Source organism: Zootoca vivipara, chromosome 9 (genome assembly GCF_963506605.1).
Source record: "Zootoca vivipara chromosome 9, rZooViv1.1, whole genome shotgun sequence".
NCBI lineage: Eukaryota > Metazoa > Chordata > Lepidosauria > Squamata > Lacertidae > Zootoca > Zootoca vivipara.
In genome coordinates, this window is record NC_083284.1 from 2,360,825 (window position 1) to 2,378,698 (window position 17,874).

General features: G+C 43.4%; 1 protein-coding gene across 5 annotated transcripts in view; it reads right to left on the reverse strand.

The window, feature by feature from the left end:
• Nucleotides 1–17,874, reverse strand: part of ZNF638 (zinc finger protein 638) — a 56,342-nt gene that overhangs the window by 11,241 nt on the left and 27,227 nt on the right. For 4 of the 5 annotated variants that reach the window (XM_035103680.2, XM_035103679.2, XM_060278301.1 and 1 more), the window contains 14 exons: nt 15,912–16,195; nt 13,767–14,020; nt 13,124–13,270; nt 12,280–12,411; nt 10,226–10,638; nt 10,034–10,089; nt 9,063–9,443; nt 8,724–8,773; nt 7,511–7,642; nt 7,204–7,332; nt 5,785–5,826; nt 5,275–5,415; nt 4,852–4,977; nt 3,246–3,295 (listed from right to left, as the gene is read on the reverse strand). In XM_035103680.2, the coding sequence (XP_034959571.2) occupies nt 3,246–3,295; nt 4,852–4,977; nt 5,275–5,415; nt 5,785–5,826; nt 7,204–7,332; nt 7,511–7,642; nt 8,724–8,773; nt 9,063–9,443; nt 10,034–10,089; nt 10,226–10,638; nt 12,280–12,411; nt 13,124–13,270; nt 13,767–14,020; nt 15,912–16,195 (2,337 nt within the window). The remainder of the gene's footprint in view (nt 1–3,245; nt 3,296–4,851; nt 4,978–5,274; nt 5,416–5,784; nt 5,827–7,203; nt 7,333–7,510; nt 7,643–8,723; nt 8,774–9,062; nt 9,444–10,033; nt 10,090–10,225; nt 10,639–12,279; nt 12,412–13,123; nt 13,271–13,766; nt 14,021–15,911; nt 16,196–17,874) is intronic. The other variant, XM_035103681.2, reaches the window with a different exon arrangement.

Here is a 17,874-nt window from a genome sequence, read left to right on the forward strand (position 1 = left end):
TATGGCCACACACCAAATTGGGTGCTCTACATGTTATGTGACATGAGTTAGGTGCCCTCAAAATAAAAGCTCCATAACAACCTCCCCGCTCCCAAAGAACAACTGGCAGGGTGAAGTGTACTGGACTCAGCAGAACCAAATAAAAAGGGGAGGCGTGTAAACTGCGCAGGGAATTGTATTCCCTTTGCAAAGATGGCAGAAGAACTGCCACTATCACAATCTATTAAAGGAGGGGAAAATGTCTTGCCCAAGCAGGAGAAATTCCAAAAGAAAACATCAAGCCTCAAAAACAGGACTACAAAGAAGTAAAATATATGCAAAATAATGTTCTCATTGATAATTTTAATATTTCTTGCAAACCACTTTGAGGTTTTACACCAATCAATCAGTATATAAATTTTGTTAAGTAAGAGAAATAAAAATTTGAGATCACTAAATTTGAGAAGATCTCAGGAACCTACCTGGACCCCGAGATCATCTTCCGAGGCCCTTCTTCTTATGCCTCCTCCTTGAGAGGTCTAGAGGGTGGCAACAAGAGAACAGGGCCATTTCTGCGGTGGCTTTCCATTTGTGGAATGTTCTCCCGGGGAGGTTTGACTGGCACCTTCATTATACACCTTTAGGTGCAGGCGAAAAAGTTCCTCTTCAACCAGGCCCTGGGCTGATTGATTGTGTTGTGGAAGGGTGGATTATTGGGTTGTCTTTGTTGTTGTTGTTGTTGTTGTTGTTATGTATTTTCTCTTTTTCCTATTATGATTTTATGCTGCAAATTGCCTGAGATTCTACGGGTATAGGGTGGTAAACAAATTTAATAAATAATAATAATAATAATAATTGGTCAAGCACAAAAAACATGGATTTTGTGACTTGCAATGGGGATGCTGATGCGTATTAGAGTAAATGAAACTAGGAGAGTATGGAGTGCAAGGCACACTATGATGAAGCACAGCAAACAGGATCCAAAACCGAACCAAGCAAAAACAGTATGGTTCCTCCAACTTTTGGCAAATCTAGCTGGGACCTTCCAGCTGGGACTGGTGATGTGACGCAGCTCAACTTCATGGCATTAGTGAATTTACAGAACTCCAGGGGGAAACAAAAAAGTTCCTGAATAATACACAGCTGTATGGTACGGATAGATTGCTGCATGAATTCAGAGGTAAACTGCAAATAACATATTTATAAATTGTGAAGATATCCAACCAAGATTGGCTTAACACATATATCCCCTCTCTTTGGGCTTGCAACAACACAGCTTGAACACGTGCCTCTTTTCAGGTGAATCTAAACAGGAAATTTCCCATAGAGAGTTTGGTCATGCTACTCAACCAAGAGGGAGCCTTTCTTGAAGAAGAGAAGCTACTCACACGACGATTCAGTCCTTTAAAATGTTTTTTATGTGCAGGAAGTGAACTTTAGCAATTCATTTGGGAGATTAAGCGTTCCAGGACCTTTTGTCAGACAAGAAAAGCACAGACCCCCCCCACCAAAAAAAAAAAGCAGAATTCAGAGCCAAGAATAAAATCCTGTGAAAGAGATGGAGCTGTCAGGAATGATAGAGGTGTGACATCAAGATTCTGTCAACAGGGTGCAATAATTTAAACAAGTCAAGGAAGCACCAGCAACAAAACCCCACTTGCTGTTGCAGTCATGCATCCTTGAGGAAGCTAAAGGAAAGGACAATCCATAAAAAACATGCCACACATGAATGAGGCAAAGGAGCCACACACAGCTGTTCTTCACTCGAAGCTCAGTTCATCTTCAGCCACCGCCATCTGGATCTGGGGGGAAACTGTTTGCTGGAAACATACCATCATGGGGGGAGGTCTCAAAGTACATTCAGAACAAGCAGGTCCATCAACTCATCCAGAAGATGAAGTGATAGCCATTGTGAAGAAGGGACACACAGTTTATTAATCAAGATTTCATCTATTACGTCCGATCAACTATAAAACCATATGGCGTCCATTTGTTCCCCAATAGAGTAAGGACAGGGGAGCAAGTAAAAAGAAAAAATCTGCCTTCTTTCTGTAATCCACGATTTAAAATATTTTCTTCTTGCCATATTCCATCATGAGCGCAAATGATTCAGTGAAGAACAAGTTTTATGCCTACTAGCCATGCTGCTGGTTTCCTTGTAACAGAGAACAAGGTGTGTGGTTTGTTGTTGTTGTTGTTGTTCTCCACAAAAAGCCAGCAGATGAAGCTGACTCAGGTATGACCCATGCCAAGTCACTCTGTTACATGGGCTACCTCAACAGCAGTTATGTTAAATGCTTCCTTCAGATGCAATATCTCAGGACCCAACGTTTACACTCAAGTAAGGAGACAATGAGTTGCCAAATGAGCCTGGTGTTCTGCATGTACCAAGTGTATGTATACAGTATTAGAAATGTGTGTTATACTTCCATTGCAGGTGCATATCATCAACAACTAAGCAGGCTGCACGTGTGTAGATGAGAGCTTTGGGGGGAAACACAGCTTTATTAGACGTGAAATAGGGTACATATCAGCATTATGATGTAACAAACACCTGGGGTGTTAATTTTCAAATGTACTTGCTAGCCAGAGTACATTTATTTTAACTACATCTGTAGGCTATAAAGTTTTTCATCCATCTCCCTTTTAAGAAGAATCTAGGAAGATATTTTGAGATGCAGAAGCCATTTTGAAAACAAAAATGTTCTTTTTTTCCCACCTATAAAAAAACCCCGTTACTTTAACCCATTCTCTTTGATGCAGATTAATAATAAATACAGTCATTAAAATTCTGTGTATCTCATCGATAATATTATATTTGTGAACACTTGACAGGATGCATTATGCATTTAACACATGGTTCTTGGGATACTTTAAACTGCTAATGGTCTTTTCTATTACACTTAATAGTGTGACATGATAGACCAGCTTCAGGGTCAACTGTAGACTCTGAAAAACTGAATTGCGAAAGATCTTTATATACTTGGGAAGAGCTTGAAAGCACCGATTCAGGCACACTTGCTGACTTCAGCAGCTATGACTGCATGACAAGTCCAAAACGTGACAGAGGGGTGAGAGGGATACACAGAGAACAAGTTATTTCACATAAGAAGTGACAACCCTAAATAAATCAGAATACTGGGCTTACCACAAAGGTGAGGTGGATAGTCAGTCTACTTTATTCAATCACAAATTTTAAAAGCCATACATGCATGCATACACACACACACACGCTGAGTTCATTTAAATATTTTTTAAAAACAAACCTTTTGTTGCCTGGTTCTTGTTTCTTCTCCTCCTTTCTTGTGACTTCAGCCTATTGAAAAACAATGTCCAGTTCTGAGCTCTTGAAGCAATTAACAAGAAACCGTGCGAAATACTTCAGCCCACAGATACACAATAGAATTTTAAGTGTAATGAAAAAGAGGCTCTACGATTGGCTCTTTTCTGCAGTTGTCCAAAACTAAATACTTTTGTGTAAGTAAGACAACAGAAAAAGAAATGAGAGTGAGAAATGGGAAACAGAGCAACTCATATGTCATGACTGCTCATTTAATCGCACAATTTCTACTTCCCAGGAATCAACCTTAACTACAGTCATACCTCATGTTACATCCGCTTCAGGATGCGTCTTCTTGGGATACGGACGCGCTGAACCTGGAAGTCCCGGAATGGGTTACTTCCGGGTTCGGTACGCGTGCATGCGCATTAAGTGCTAAATCACACTTTGCGCATGCGTAGAAGCGCTGAATTACGTCACGCACCTGCGTAGATGCGGCGCTTCAGGGTGCGGCCTTTTCATGTTGCAAACGGGCCTCCGGAACAGATCCCATTCGCAACCAGAGGTACCACTGTATAATCTTTGCCTATTACACCTGACTCCATGCTAATGCCCAATTTTAAGCCCTGTCAAGAAATAAGACTGGAGCGTATACCTAGTTGGTAACTTGATCAGTCTACAAAAGCAACGGGGGAAGAGGGAGTGTTGGAGTGTAACTGAGCATCAGCTGATTGTCACTTCTTGCAAAGTGCAGGGCTTTGCAGGAGCCATCCATTGTTGGTGCCTTCCTTCACAAGGCAGTGTTTACAAAGGGTCCAAATCTGTCTCATCCTCGTCTTTACCTGCTCCACACACCATGTCATAAATGACATTATATGGGAAGGGCAGGTGGGTCTGGCTTGGCCAAAACTGCCTGGGCCACCACATAGGGCTGCCTCGAGCTTCCCCACAACTGTTACATAGTTTAGCTATTGGGTGACACTAGACTTAGTTGTAAGGGACGTGGGTGACGCTGTGGTCTACACCACAGAGCCTAGGGCTTGCCGATCAGAAGGTCGACAGTTCAAATCCCCGCAACAGGGTGAGCGCCCGTTGTTTGGTCCCAGCTCCTGCCCACCTAGCAGTTCAAAAGCATGTCAAGTGCAAGTAGATAAATAGGTACCGCTCTGGCGGGAAGGTAAACAGCATTTCTATGCACTACTCTGGTTCACCAGAAGTGGCTTAGTCATGCTGGCCACATGACCCGGAAGCTGTCTGTGGACAAAGGCCGGCTCCCAAGGCCTATAGAGTGAGATGAGCATGCAACCCCAGAGTTGTCCGCGACTGGACCTAATAGTCAGGGGTACCTTTACCTTTAGACTTAGTTGGGGGGGGGGCAGAATCAGGGTTTTCCTGCACCTCCTAGAGCCAAGCGAGCTCTTGTCCAGTTTCCCAACCACTGCGTAGCTTTCAAACCTTCCATGCCAGAGGTCAAAAACAGCCCAGCAGCATTAACAGCAAACATCCACATCCAGGCTAAGTTTTCAGAACCCACCACGGATGCAAACCAGCTGAAAAACTGAGACGCGTTTAAACAAAGGAAGCTCACTTACTGGCGACGGTTCAATCTGTGGTGAGCGTGAGAATGTCAACCGTGATTCTCCAATGTTGTGTGGATACTTTTTCAGGAAGCGACACATGGATGTAGCCGACTCAGCGCTATCCAACTGGAGAATGGCCTTAGAAGTTAAGATATGCATAAAGTTAACATTAAAGTATACCATTTGTGCAGTCAGTACACTAATACGCATGTAAATATTACTTATTAGCCAGATGGAGCTTTTCCTCCTGAAAGACATCATTTCTAGGAGTTTGTTGCTGTCCTTTAAGGCACCTGGGGGAGGGGAGGGTGAGAACCTTCTGGTGCCACTGGGTTCCTGTGCCACAATAGTTAACTGTGTCATGGTGTTCTGGGGAGAGTGCATCAAGTTACAGGTCTGCTTATAAAAAGAAGTTTCCAAAACAAGAACAGCCACCTTGTTCTTATTTGCTATCACCATGTAGTGATCTACGCGTCCAAATCGAAGTCCAACACAAAGTATTTCGAGTTCTGAATATCCCTGATCTGGCAGGTTGCCCAAATGCACAAACTGTGAATGGAGATTTTCTGTATTCACCTAGTTAAAGAAAAGGCAGGCATCAATTTTATCCATTTACAGTATCAAATTTCCTGCCCACCCTTCACCATAAAGTCCCATGTTAAGCAGTGACTGCAGAGCAGATGGTTTCTGTTTGGAGTTTGACTTTTTCTTCCACCAGGTCTGCTAGGCCAGAGAGCCTGGGTGTTTCCTGCCTTCTCTGGCAGCATGAGGTTTGGATTCATTCCCTTAAGCCATCTATTCTGTGGGGACCACAAAACAGTATTTCAGCTACTCACACCTGCACTTCACTTGGGCCATTCTGAGGTTTGCCGCCAGCATGATCGGGATCAAAATGATTATCAGGAAAAACACTACATAACAATTTGTAATGCTTCTGCTACTTACCTTTGGATTGACATCTTTAATGATAGAAACAAATATAGCTTCCTAAAGAAAAAGGGATCAAAAATATTCATTTAAGAAAACTAAAGGTGTCTGCAGATTTACAGATTATACATAAATCACAGCCATTTTCACTGGGTCTCCTTTTGATTTGTGTTCAGCACAATAACCCTCTTAAAACATTCAGCCTTGGCTCCACTTTGCAAACATATTCCCTGCCCCCAGCCACCCTATTCCCACCCCCCAGGAATACCACTCCATGCCCCTGACAGAGGGGGCTCTGGCTCATGAACACTTGTTTTTACGTAGCTGTTTTCCAGCACTGCTTTCATTAGCCTTCCAACTCCAGGGAGAATTGCCCACAATTATTTACTGGATCAAACAGGCAGACGAATACTTTGCACATCATGGTAAGCCATGGTTTAGCACTATGTGGGTGAGCTGAAACAAGCCTAACAAATTCTCAGGCTTACATGCTCCCTCCCTCTTCCGTAGAGGGGCAAGAAGGACTTCGCTAGCATATACTTCCATTTTCACAGAATCCCATCTTGGCATTGGGCACACCAGAGAATGTGGTTCAGACCAAAAACTGGCCAGATTCTAAACAATCTCCACACCTTGAGTTATGAAGCTGGATTGCTTAACTAACCAGGGATTGAGTTAAACCATGACTCTCTGGTTCATGTGTAATGCTGAGCCAGGATCCTATGAAACAGAACGGAAACCCTAGCAAAGTCCTTCTCCCAGCTGGGGGGCAGTGGGAGCAGAAGAGCATGTGAACCCAGACACTTGGGCTCAGCTCCAGCACACAGCACTGAGTCATGCAAACCAGCCCAGACACACCAAGCACAGAACCTCAGATCATCCTAATTGGCACCACTGCCTCTACAGTCTATGTATCAAGCAAGTTGTTTTTAGAAAGAAGGGGGGGGGAGAGACAGGTCCTGCAACACATTTGCCTAAAGAAAAAGTGAAACACAACTAAATCAAATGTCAGAAAGCAGAGGACAGCAACTCCAAGCACACAATTTGCTGATATGATATGACTGCATTAGTTGGTTGTAGCACAGACAACTCTGAATTTACACAGGGGTTACATTCCAAGGCACTGTGCATTTAAGTGAGAATGCATAGCTTATAATCTTAGAGTTTGAAGGGGCCCAAGGGTCATCTAGTCCAACCCCCTGCAATGCAGGAATCTCAGCTAAAGCATTCAGGACAGATGACCATATTTGAAACACCATTGAAAAAGCCAGCAAATACCCTGTTCCGCCCTCACTTTACCCCCCAAACAGTTGATGTCGGTAAGGTAACAAAGAGCCTTGTGGCACCTTAAAGACAAATAAATAGACAAATAAATGCGTGCGCGCGCGCACACACACACACACACACACCACTTTTCTTAATGTTTTAGTTACCAACCTCATCTTTTATATCTTTGAATTCAGGTGCCAAAGTAATGATCAGTTGGTTCTTTTCCACATACATTGGAAAGCAGGTATAAAATTGCACCATGGACTCTGCAGTTTTGCAACTCATTTCTAGGTATGCCTTTTGAAAAAGAAGGAAGAAATCTACATCAGCCACCTGAAGCCAGATAATTGCCTCCTCCAAAGTTACAATATGCAGAAATTATATGTGGTTTTCCATGAACATTCATGGAAATACTGCTTTATGGAGCATTTCTGCTTTTTATTTTGACGTCCAGTGAAAAATGGCTTCTCAATACCTTTTTATGTGAAGATACCATTAACACATCTTTCAATTTTCCAAAGGGCTTGGTTAAATTAGAAATCTCATCTGGAGTTAATCCTGAAGCAGGCAGGTTAGAAATCAAAACCACACACATCTCTTCTGCCTCCTACAAAAGAAAAAAAGGGAAAGATTAGAATCTTTATTGACGAGTTTTCACATAACATTATCCTGCTGCTTCTTATTTTTTTCCCCAAACACAGCCCAAATTAGAGAAAGTCCTGCTTTCCCCTTGGGCCATCAGTCTCAGGACTGGCGCGCCTGTTGAAGTCCTGTTCACACAATTGCCCCTGAATGCCCTCTCCTGCTTCATGGAGCCCACTTGGCACCCTGGTAAACTCCAGAGCTTAGGGCAAAGAAACAAGCTGGAAGATGGCTTGAAAGTGACTGACTTGTTTACAAAACTTTTTTTTTATCTATCAATTTTTACATTCACCAAAACATATATAACATTGACTTCCCTTCCCACCTTCCATGGTTTGTTTCATTTATCTTTTTCTGTTGCCTATTCTAATCAATACGTATTCTTTTATTTCTCCATTTCATCTTAGTTAAATTTATACTGCTGAGTTTACTCTAATCCTGCTAACGTCTTAATTTGTTTACAAGAGTTTTCCAAATATTCTACAAATCTTTTCCACTCTTCTTTAAAAACTCTTTCTTCCTGATCTCTTATTCTACTAGTTAATTTAGCCATTTCTGCATATTCCATCAATTTCATCTGCCATTCCTCCTTTGCTGCTATTAAACCCTCCTTCCATTTTTGAGCATATACCATTCAGGCTGCTATAGTTCCGTACATGAACAGGTTTTTTTCTGATTGCTTGGTATATCTAAACCAATTACTCCTAAAAGAAAAGCTTCCGGTCTTTTTACAAAGGACCTTTTAAACATTTCTTTCAGTTCATTATATATCATCTCCCAAAAGTCCTTAGCCATTTTGCATGTTCACCACATAGGATAAAAAGGTACCTTCCTTCTCTTTACATTTCCAACAGATATCTGATTCTGACTTATACATCTTTGCTAACCTACTAGGGGCTCAGATACCACCTATATATCATTTTCATGAAATTCTTTTTTAGTGTGCTGCATGCTGTAAATTTTAAATCTTTCTTCTGTAGTTTCTCCCTTGTTTGCAAAGCATTTCGAGGACAAAATTGCTTGCATCCACTGGGATCTTGGCTCACCTTGGTGACTGATTCACCTGCTTCAATGTTCTTTGCAGCTTCTGTCACATCTGTATTTAAAAAAGAATTTTTTTTAAAGATGAAAAAGTAATGTCACTGATGAAGAGTTCATTTGGGGAGCTGAAAGCCCAAATCCTAGAACAAGGAAACCCTAATTGTAAACTGAACCAATCCTTTTGTTCCAGACTATTGTCTTATATGGAACAGGTAAAAATTTACCCCAATGAAAGCAACACTTTTAAGGCTGCAATCCTATAGTCCCTTATCTGGGAGTAAACCCAATGAACTCAACGGGGCTGATTTCTGAGTAGGATGGCAGAAGTGAGTCCCCAAAGATACCTGACACTCCTGCAGGTAGGCTCGTCTCTTTAGCTTTGGATTTTAGAGCTGCCTCGGGTTCTGATGTCTTCTCACCCTCTACAGCTTTTGTGGCTTCCTCGGGCTTCTTGGAACTGCTGTGAGGCTTCTTCTGTTTCACAGCAGCCTTTGTCCCTCCAGTCTCGCTTGCCTTGGACTTCACAGATGTCTTGGGTTCTGCTGTCTCCTTGCCTCCTGCAGCTTTTGGGACCCCCTCGGGCTTCTTGGGATCTGTAGGCTTCTTTTGCTTCACACCTGTTTTTGCTCCTGTGGTCTTTTTGAGATCTGCAGCCTTTTTGGGTTTTATGGCCGCTTTTGTCTCTGCAGCCTTTCGAGAGTCTCCAGACTTTTTGTCATCGTTTGCTGTGATCAGACAAAACATTCATCTGGTTAGAGGGGGCTTGCTGTTTAAGTTATTAACCTTAGAAAAAGACAGTGACTACAGTGTCCCCGGGACTATGTTCAGAGTAGCTTAAGAAGGTTCAGAAATGCACAAAACAGGAACTCAGTTCTGGTAAAAGAATTGTAAGATAAAGGAAACATTAAAATGAGCAAATATTTTAAAAGAACCCAAGACTTCCAACGAGAAGTATATTAAAAAGACAACTCTCCTCTGCAGCCCAAGAGATTAGTAAGAAGGATTTCAGTTTCACATATTTTGGTGGGAAAGTATTTATTAAAAATGAATAGGCTTCAGTGATCCAAAAATGTAATTGTTCAAGGCCTCATTTTGCTGAACTTGCCACCCCTGAAAAACATTACCCCCTTCTCCACGCAGCTACCACGTTCTTCAAAACGTTTCCATCTGACAGGGAACCAAATATATCAGTAAGCATGCCATGATGGGAAGACTAAGCAAGATTCTTTTTCCATTTTTTCACCCACACTCAGCACACAATGCACCAAACTGCAGGAGACGGAGTATAAAGGAAGGAAAAGCAACCAGAACTCACAGGCAGTGGCCAGTGACACAGCTGCCGAGGACGTTTTTGCAGCAGTTGGATCTTTCCTGAAATAAGGAACAAAATTGTGGATTAATTGCTGGATACAATCCCATTAAAATAAATCACAAGTTGGAAAGTAAAAACAATTAAAAAGCTGATTTAAATAATTTGATAGGGCAGGCTAAGTAGCATCATACTCACGTTGCACTTGCAACTGACTTCTTGACATTATGTGAGCTTGAAGGAGCTTTCTTAACGTTCTGGGAGGTTGAGGGAGGCTTCTTGGCATCCTTTGAGCCTGGGGCTTTCTTGACATTCTGGGAGGTCGAGGGAGTTTTCTTGACATTTTGTGAGCTTAGAGAAGCTTTCTTGACATTCTGGGGGCCTTGGGAAGGTTTCTTGGTATCCTGTGTGCCTGAGGGAGCTTTCTTGGCATCCTGTGTGCCCGAGGGAGCTTTCTTGACATTCTGTGTGCCTGAGGGAGCTTTCTTGACATTCTTTGGGCTTGGGGGAGCTTTCTTGGCATTCTGAGAGTCTGGGGGAGGTTTAACAGGCTGTGCACCAAGGGGAGCTTTCTTGGTACTCTGTGATGGCTTCTTCTCATTTCCTTTGATCTGAAAAAGATAACACTCTATGTTCTCTTTTATGAATATACCCATGCACAATCTGTGCAAAAAAAAACCCTTAAGCTACGGAAATACCTTTCCCCAATGACTGAGCAGAAAGTCACATTGCTGTCCTAACAGCTGTATGCATAAACACCAAACCAGATGCAGAGATAAATGGGCCACTGTTATAACTGCTGGGGAGAGGGCAGAGAGGAGAGAGATCAAACCTTCCCTCCACATGTTGTCTAGTCCCAATGAAAACTGGCCTCCTTGTGCCCAGTATTAGATGATGACAACGACAACGACAATAACAACTCACAGTGCAATTGCTAACAACACACTCAGTGTTAGGGTCTACTTTGATTCTCTGGCATACATTACTCGACTTAATGGCCTTTTCAATACCTATCTACCCTTTTCAGTTCCTCCATGCACGTTTTCTGTTGCAACATGGTCACAAATGGAAGCCACAGATATTGGGATGCAGTCCTCTGGCTACAGTTCTTCCACACAGACTCAGCAGGCGGACACACAACTTCTGAACCTTTTCCAGCTCTACAATTTCCCCTTTCAAGGTGAGGCACCCCCCTGGCACCCATCAGTGCAACTGCTCCACCACTGAACTAGCACATTCTGTGTTACTTGCAGTTTCTGGATCATCTTCAAGTGCAGCCTGACATACCGTGCTTCAGAATTAATTCACTCAGGAGGTTTCCAGAGCATGGATTGCCGTAGGAAAAGTATACCTGCCTTGGAATGGCTGTAGCTGGTGAACCAAAAGGTGTTGAGCCATTGAGGTTGCCTGGGTCTCTAGAAACTGGATCACTGAGTACCCCAAGAATATGTATCTCATTTTTCAGTGGGACTGTCATCCTGTCCATAGCTGGCTACCTTACTAACTGCTAGACTTGAGGAAAAACCAACCCCCAGGGTTTCCCCCCTGTCCTGAGTCAGTTTTGTTACTGGTCAGCCCGACACTGTGTTCAGGGCCTGATCCAGAACCCACCCAGCTGCACCCAGCTCTCCCAGTACCTTCATATAGGCATTAAAGAGCATGGGAGACAAAATGGAACAGTTCTGGTCACCTCACTTGAAAAAGGGTATTGTAGGTTCAGAAAAGGGGAACCCAAGTGATCAAGGGGATGGAGTGACTGCTCTAGGATGAAATGTTGCAGCATTTGGGATTTTTACTTTTAGAGAATAGGTGAGTAAAAAGTGACATGGCAACAATTTATAACATTAATCACAGAATTGAAGAGTTGGAAGGGACTCCGAGGGTCTTCTAGTCCAACCCCCTGCAATGCAGGAATCTCATGGCATGGAGAAAGGTTTCCCCTCACCCTCTCTCCCAACACTACTAGATCAAAGAAGATCCTTCTTCATGCTGCACACACTGTGGAACTCACTGCTACAAGGGGCTGCTGTTATTATTTTGGTTGTCCTGAATTATACGGCTGTAAAATGTTCTGAATCGTAAGCTGGGCAACCTAGTCAGATGGCCAGGGTACAAATAATAATAAAAAGGACGATGATGAAGGGAGTATATAAATGCTCCAAGTAAGTACCAGGAAGCAGCATAAAGATACGCCATCTTGGGACCTTGTCAGATGCTGTGGAAATAAGGCACCTTAAATTACACAAACTTACCAGGCTGGGATCCACTTTGGACTTTTCTGCGACACTTATTTTCACACGCCTGCCATTAACCAAGACTGGAGTTGTTTCACCATATTTGACAGCTGCTGTTACCGCCTCCTTATAATTCATTTCAAGAAAGGCCTAACAAAAAGGGAAAGTTTCATCATTTACATCTTGCACTAACCTTTTACATTGCGGTTTTCAGATTTGAGTGAAGGAGCATCAGGAAAATTGAGAATGGGAGCCAAGTGGCCAAAGTTCACAGAAAACTTTTAAAGTGGTTTTGCAAAACAGCTGTAGCTAAATGGTCTAAAATTTCTGCTAGCGGTAGACAGAAAAACTTCTGTGGGAAGTGAGGTTTAAAATAGGTTTTTCCATTACTACTATCAGAAATTTTAGCTCACCTCAGCACACCTCCAAGGGATGTCTTCACAATTTTAGCCTTACTCCAGCAATCAGTCAATAATCCACCAATAAGCACACTGCTTATAGATTAAAAAATGCACAGTGTGCCATGCTTACTACTAGCAGTTGTGCAGTGCTGCTGTGAACCACACCAGAGGCTATATGTAGACCTCTGTATGAGGCTATATGTAGACCTCTAGGGTCAGTATACTGGGCACAAGTATTACCCACAGCTAATGTGACTTACAGAAATGATGGGATATTTTGAAGAAACTCTATGTTAGGCATTTCAGGTAAGGTAAAGGTAAAGTTTTGACCAAACTGCGGGAGGCAGTGGAAGACAGGAGTGCCTGGCGTGCTATGGTCCATGGGGTCACGAAGAGTCGGACACAACTAAACGACTAAACAACAACAACAAAGGTAAAGGGACCCCTGACCAGGTACTTACCTCATTTTTAGCATGAAGCACCAAGATATCACTAACTTTTCCAAAGGGCTGAACAATTTTTTTAATATCATTCTCTGTATAGCCATCATCTGGTAAATCAGATATTTGAAGAATCGTACCACAACTCAAGGCTTTGTCTGTCAAAAACTGAAAATGAAACAATATTTCAAGCATATTCCAAACCAGTTACTGATTTGTGTGCTTGCTCTCTCACTCTCATGCATGCAGGCAGGGAGACACAGAGAGACACATAGAATTAGGTAAAGTATAGTGCACTTAAAGGAGCCTTGTGGGAAATGCAAGAATGGATAAAAAAACCCTGCATATTACATCTCTTGAAAAAGCACTGAAATGACTTCACAAACTATCTACGTAAATAAAAGTCATTTCTCAGTATTTCATCCTAATTTAGCATGGGGTATGAAAGATGATGCAATGTGGCTGCTGTCAATGACTGGATCAGAGGCAGAGAGCTCTCCCATATAAGCAAAAAGCTCCCATTTGGTCCCACAGAGAAAAACCCATCTACATCAGGGGACCAGAGAGCCAAGGACACCAGAACTCTGACCCTGCACTGACCCTGGATATATCCAGATCCAGGCCTCACATTAAGCCTAAACACCTTCACAAAAGACTTACTGACCTGACTGCAGGGAATGGGTTGAGAAACATTTGTTTCCTCAGCTACGACTCCGTCTTTGTTTGGGCCTTCAATATCCGATGAGCCATGAGGAGGATGACTTGGGGTCTTCTTCCCACTTCCAAGAGTCTTCTCTGGCTCAAGCGGTATCTTCTTTAAAGAAGACCCTCGGGAGGCCGCATGGAGTGATTTCTGTTTCTTGTACTCTTCAACAAAACTTGGACCCAAACATCTCACCGCTTCTTCCAAGAACTTACCTGAATGGAGGGGGAGAGATACTGAATGCACTGTTTTGCCAGTGTATGTGGAAAAAGCATGCCACTACTTGTTGATCCTGGACAAAGAAGGCAAGGGCACACAGCAGCAGCAGCAGCAGCGCATTAAATAATGAGCTGGACACTATTTATACCAGGGGTTGTCAACCTGGTCCCTACAGCCCACTAGTGGGCGTTTCAGGAGTCTAGGTGGGTGGTAGGGGGTTCTATGGCACAGGCTGAATCCTCCTTCCATCGAGCACTGGTGGGCGGTAAGGAAATTTTACTATCAAGAAAGATGCATTAGTGGGCGGTAGGTATAAAAAACGCTGTTCTTGGACAGTGTTCTAGAAGCTACGAACATGAGTTTGACCAAGCTGCAGGAGGCAGTGGAAGACAGGAGTGCCTGGCGTGCTCTGGTCCATGGGGTCACGAAGAGTCGGACACGACTAAATGACTAAACAACAACAACAGGTCTAAAAAGGTTGACTATCCCTGATTTGTAACTGTGAGGGGCAAGGGATATCGCGAAGCCCCTCCCCTCCTGAGTTCCAGCCCAGCCCCGAGCGAGGCTGAAAAGAGGGAAAGCTCCAGCTCAAGTGGGGAAACAGGAAGTGGTGTCCAAGGCTCTGGCAGGGTAGAAGAGCCATCGTCCCAGGTGGGACAGGAAGGAGGAAGGAAGGGCCAGTCCCCCCAACTCCGGAACTGCGCAGAAAGCGTCGGGGGAAGAGGATGGGTCTCCCCAAGTTGTTATGCTGGCGCAAGACGCGCCAAAAGCCACTTGGAGGTTCTGATTCAAGCTGAACAGATGTGTCTTTGTAAATAGCACTGTTATCAGCACTGTAAATACTCAGCACCAATAAAAGATAAAATGCAGAGCTGTGTAGAGTCGTTACTCTGAAGTAGCCTACTCCGGCCACCGTGACAGTAACTTTCCTACAGCTTTGTATATAGACTTTGTATATAGACCCCCCCCCCCGCCATACAATTCTAAAGCACAAATGTAATAGTAACAACAAAAGCACCCCATAAAATCCATTATAAGCAATGGCAATTAATTTTTCAACTCACAAATTACAATCCAATTGGGAACCCTGATACTTTAAAAATCTTGTCCTTTAATGTAAATGTTTTGGGCAACCCAGCTAAGTGACGCAGGGTTGACACTCCTAAATCCCATGGCACCATGGGCACCGTCTTCTTGGACTAAAATATAGGACTATGATCTGTCTCGTGAACAGCAAGGTTGGTTTGTTGTGTTGTACATGCAACATAAAATGGGGGGGGGGATTAAAGCCCTGTTTCTCCCACCAAAAGGAATACAGTGGTACCTTGGTTTACAAACTTAATCTGTTCCGGAAGTCTGTTCTTAAACCAAGGCGTGCTTTCCCATAGCAGCGGGGGACTCAATTTACAAATGGAACACACTCAACAGGAAGCAAAACATGTTCTGCTTCCAAGGCAAAGTTCACAAACCAAAACACCTACTTCCGGGTTTGTAGCGTTCTTAATCCAAGTTGCTCATAAACTAAGCTGTTCTTAAACCAAGGTACCACTGTAGTAATTTAGTGACCCCTGAGCTCAAGAGTGAATGAATGGGAGGCATAACCAAGGGCACAATATTCTCCTTCCCTTAACACCAGACTAGACATGATGGGGCCACCCTCTGTGTCACCTGTATCTGTGTCTGTGTGTGTCTCTCACACACACACCTGTCCACTTGCCCAGGAACAATCGGAAGCACATTTCAAAAATTGTTCTTTTGCAGCTGCATCTTTATCTGCCTCCCACCTAACATCATATCTGGGTGTGCCTTGATGGAAATGGCTTTGCAGATCAGATCAGGACCACTGCAAGGCTTAAGTAGGCCCACAGGCTGGAGCCTCCATTTTACCTGGAGATCTGGGGGATCTCCTTGATCTTCTTTCTCTGCTGCAAGATCTTCGATAGCGTGAAGAAAAGAAATGAGGGCGTCGTGGAGACCTTGACCTATACCGGGGACCAGGCAGGTATCTTGGGCTTCGACTTCTGGGTCTACGGCGCCCAGGGCTCCTAGACCGCGAGCGAGAGCGAGAGCGGCGCCAGCCATGGCCAGAGCTTGAGCGTCTTGAGCGTTTGGGACTAGAACTGCAAGAGCGTCGCCTCGGCGTATGGTTTTCCTTTCGGTCACTTTCATGCCTGTAAAAACAGAAAAGGTTGTTCTTCCCCAACATTCTGTATTTAATATGAAATAAGTAATCTGATCTAACTAGACAGTTTTTAAAATGTTTCAATTTTTAAAAAATACTTTATTCCTTAGAAGAAATAAAACTACAGGGCAGTATTATATAGGATAAGTGTGCATTCAGATGTTATTTGGCCTCGTGGATTCTACGACCAGGACTGAGCCTCAGAACAAGACTCCTACGTCCCCCAAGTAGCACAGAGTGAAAATAAAGGTGGATTTGAAAAAGAGGGCTACAGTGGTGCCTCGCAAGACGAATTTAATTCGTTCCACAAGTCAATTCGTTTTGCGAAAAATTTGTCTTGCGAATCGTGGTTTCCCATAGGAATGCATTGAAATTTCTTTTTTTGCCCATAGGAACGCATTAATTAAATTTCAATGCATTCCTATGGGAAACCACGATTCGCAAGACAAATTTTTCACAAAACGAATTCATCTTGCGAGTCACCATCAGATTGCAAGATGCATTCGTCTTATGAAAAATTCGTCTTGCAGGGCATTCGTCTTGCGAGGTACCACTGTACATCAAGACAACTGGAATGCCAAAGAAATGTCAACAACCTACCCTGTTTTATTATACCTTTACAGTGGTACCTTGGTTCTCAAACTTAATCCGTTTCAGGAGTCCTTTCGACTCCCGAAAGTGTTAGAAAACCATGGCGTGGCTGCCGAATTGGCTGCAGGAGCTTCCTGCACTCAAGCAGATGCCACGTCAGATGTTCGGCTTCCAAAAAATGTTCGCAAACCGGAACACTTACTTCCAGGTTTGCAGCGTTCGGGAGCCGATTTGTTCGTCAACCAAGCCGTTCTAGAACCAAGGTACCCACTGTAAAGGAGAAATGGGGACATCCTGCAAGCAAGGAAAAGCTGGAGTGGAAGAAGCCAAGCAATGAAGATTTCACACAAAGTGTTGTATCCAACTCAGAGTAAACTCACCAAAATTAATAAACCTATTTTAGTCACATCCATTAATTTCAACCGATTTACACTGAGTAAACTGCATGGGATACAATCCAGTTTGGTGTTATGACAGACACTGACTTGCACTGTGGGACCATTTCAGTCATGGCGAGAGAACTCTCGCAAAGCATCAGCAGGCTGCACCTACAGAATGTTCCCTAGAGTTTTGGTACTCGCACTGGTAACACTCCTCGGGCTCAGGAGAAAGTCATGCCAGCGTGGTGTAGTGGTTAAGACCGGTAGACTCATAATGCAGCTGCTGGGTGACCTTGGGCTAGTCACACTTCTTTGAAGTCTCTCAGCCCCACTCACCTCACAGAGTGTTTGCTGTTTGCGAGGAAGGGAAAGGAGAATGTCAGCCGCTTTGAGACTCCTTCCAGTAATGTTAAAGCGGGATATCATATTCAAACTCTTCTCTTCTTCTTCTTCAAGTTCCAAATAGGTAGACAATGCCATACTTAAACAAATATGATGCTCTGTAACAGGGATCCCCAAACTAAGGCCCGGGGGCCGGATGCGGCCCAATCGCCTTCTAAATCTGGCCCGCGGACGGTCTGGGAATCAGCATGTTTTTACATGAGTAGAATGTGTCACTTTATTTAAAGTGCATCTCTGGGTTATTTGTGGGGCCTGCCTGGTGTTTTTACATTAGTAGAATGTGTCCTTTTATTTA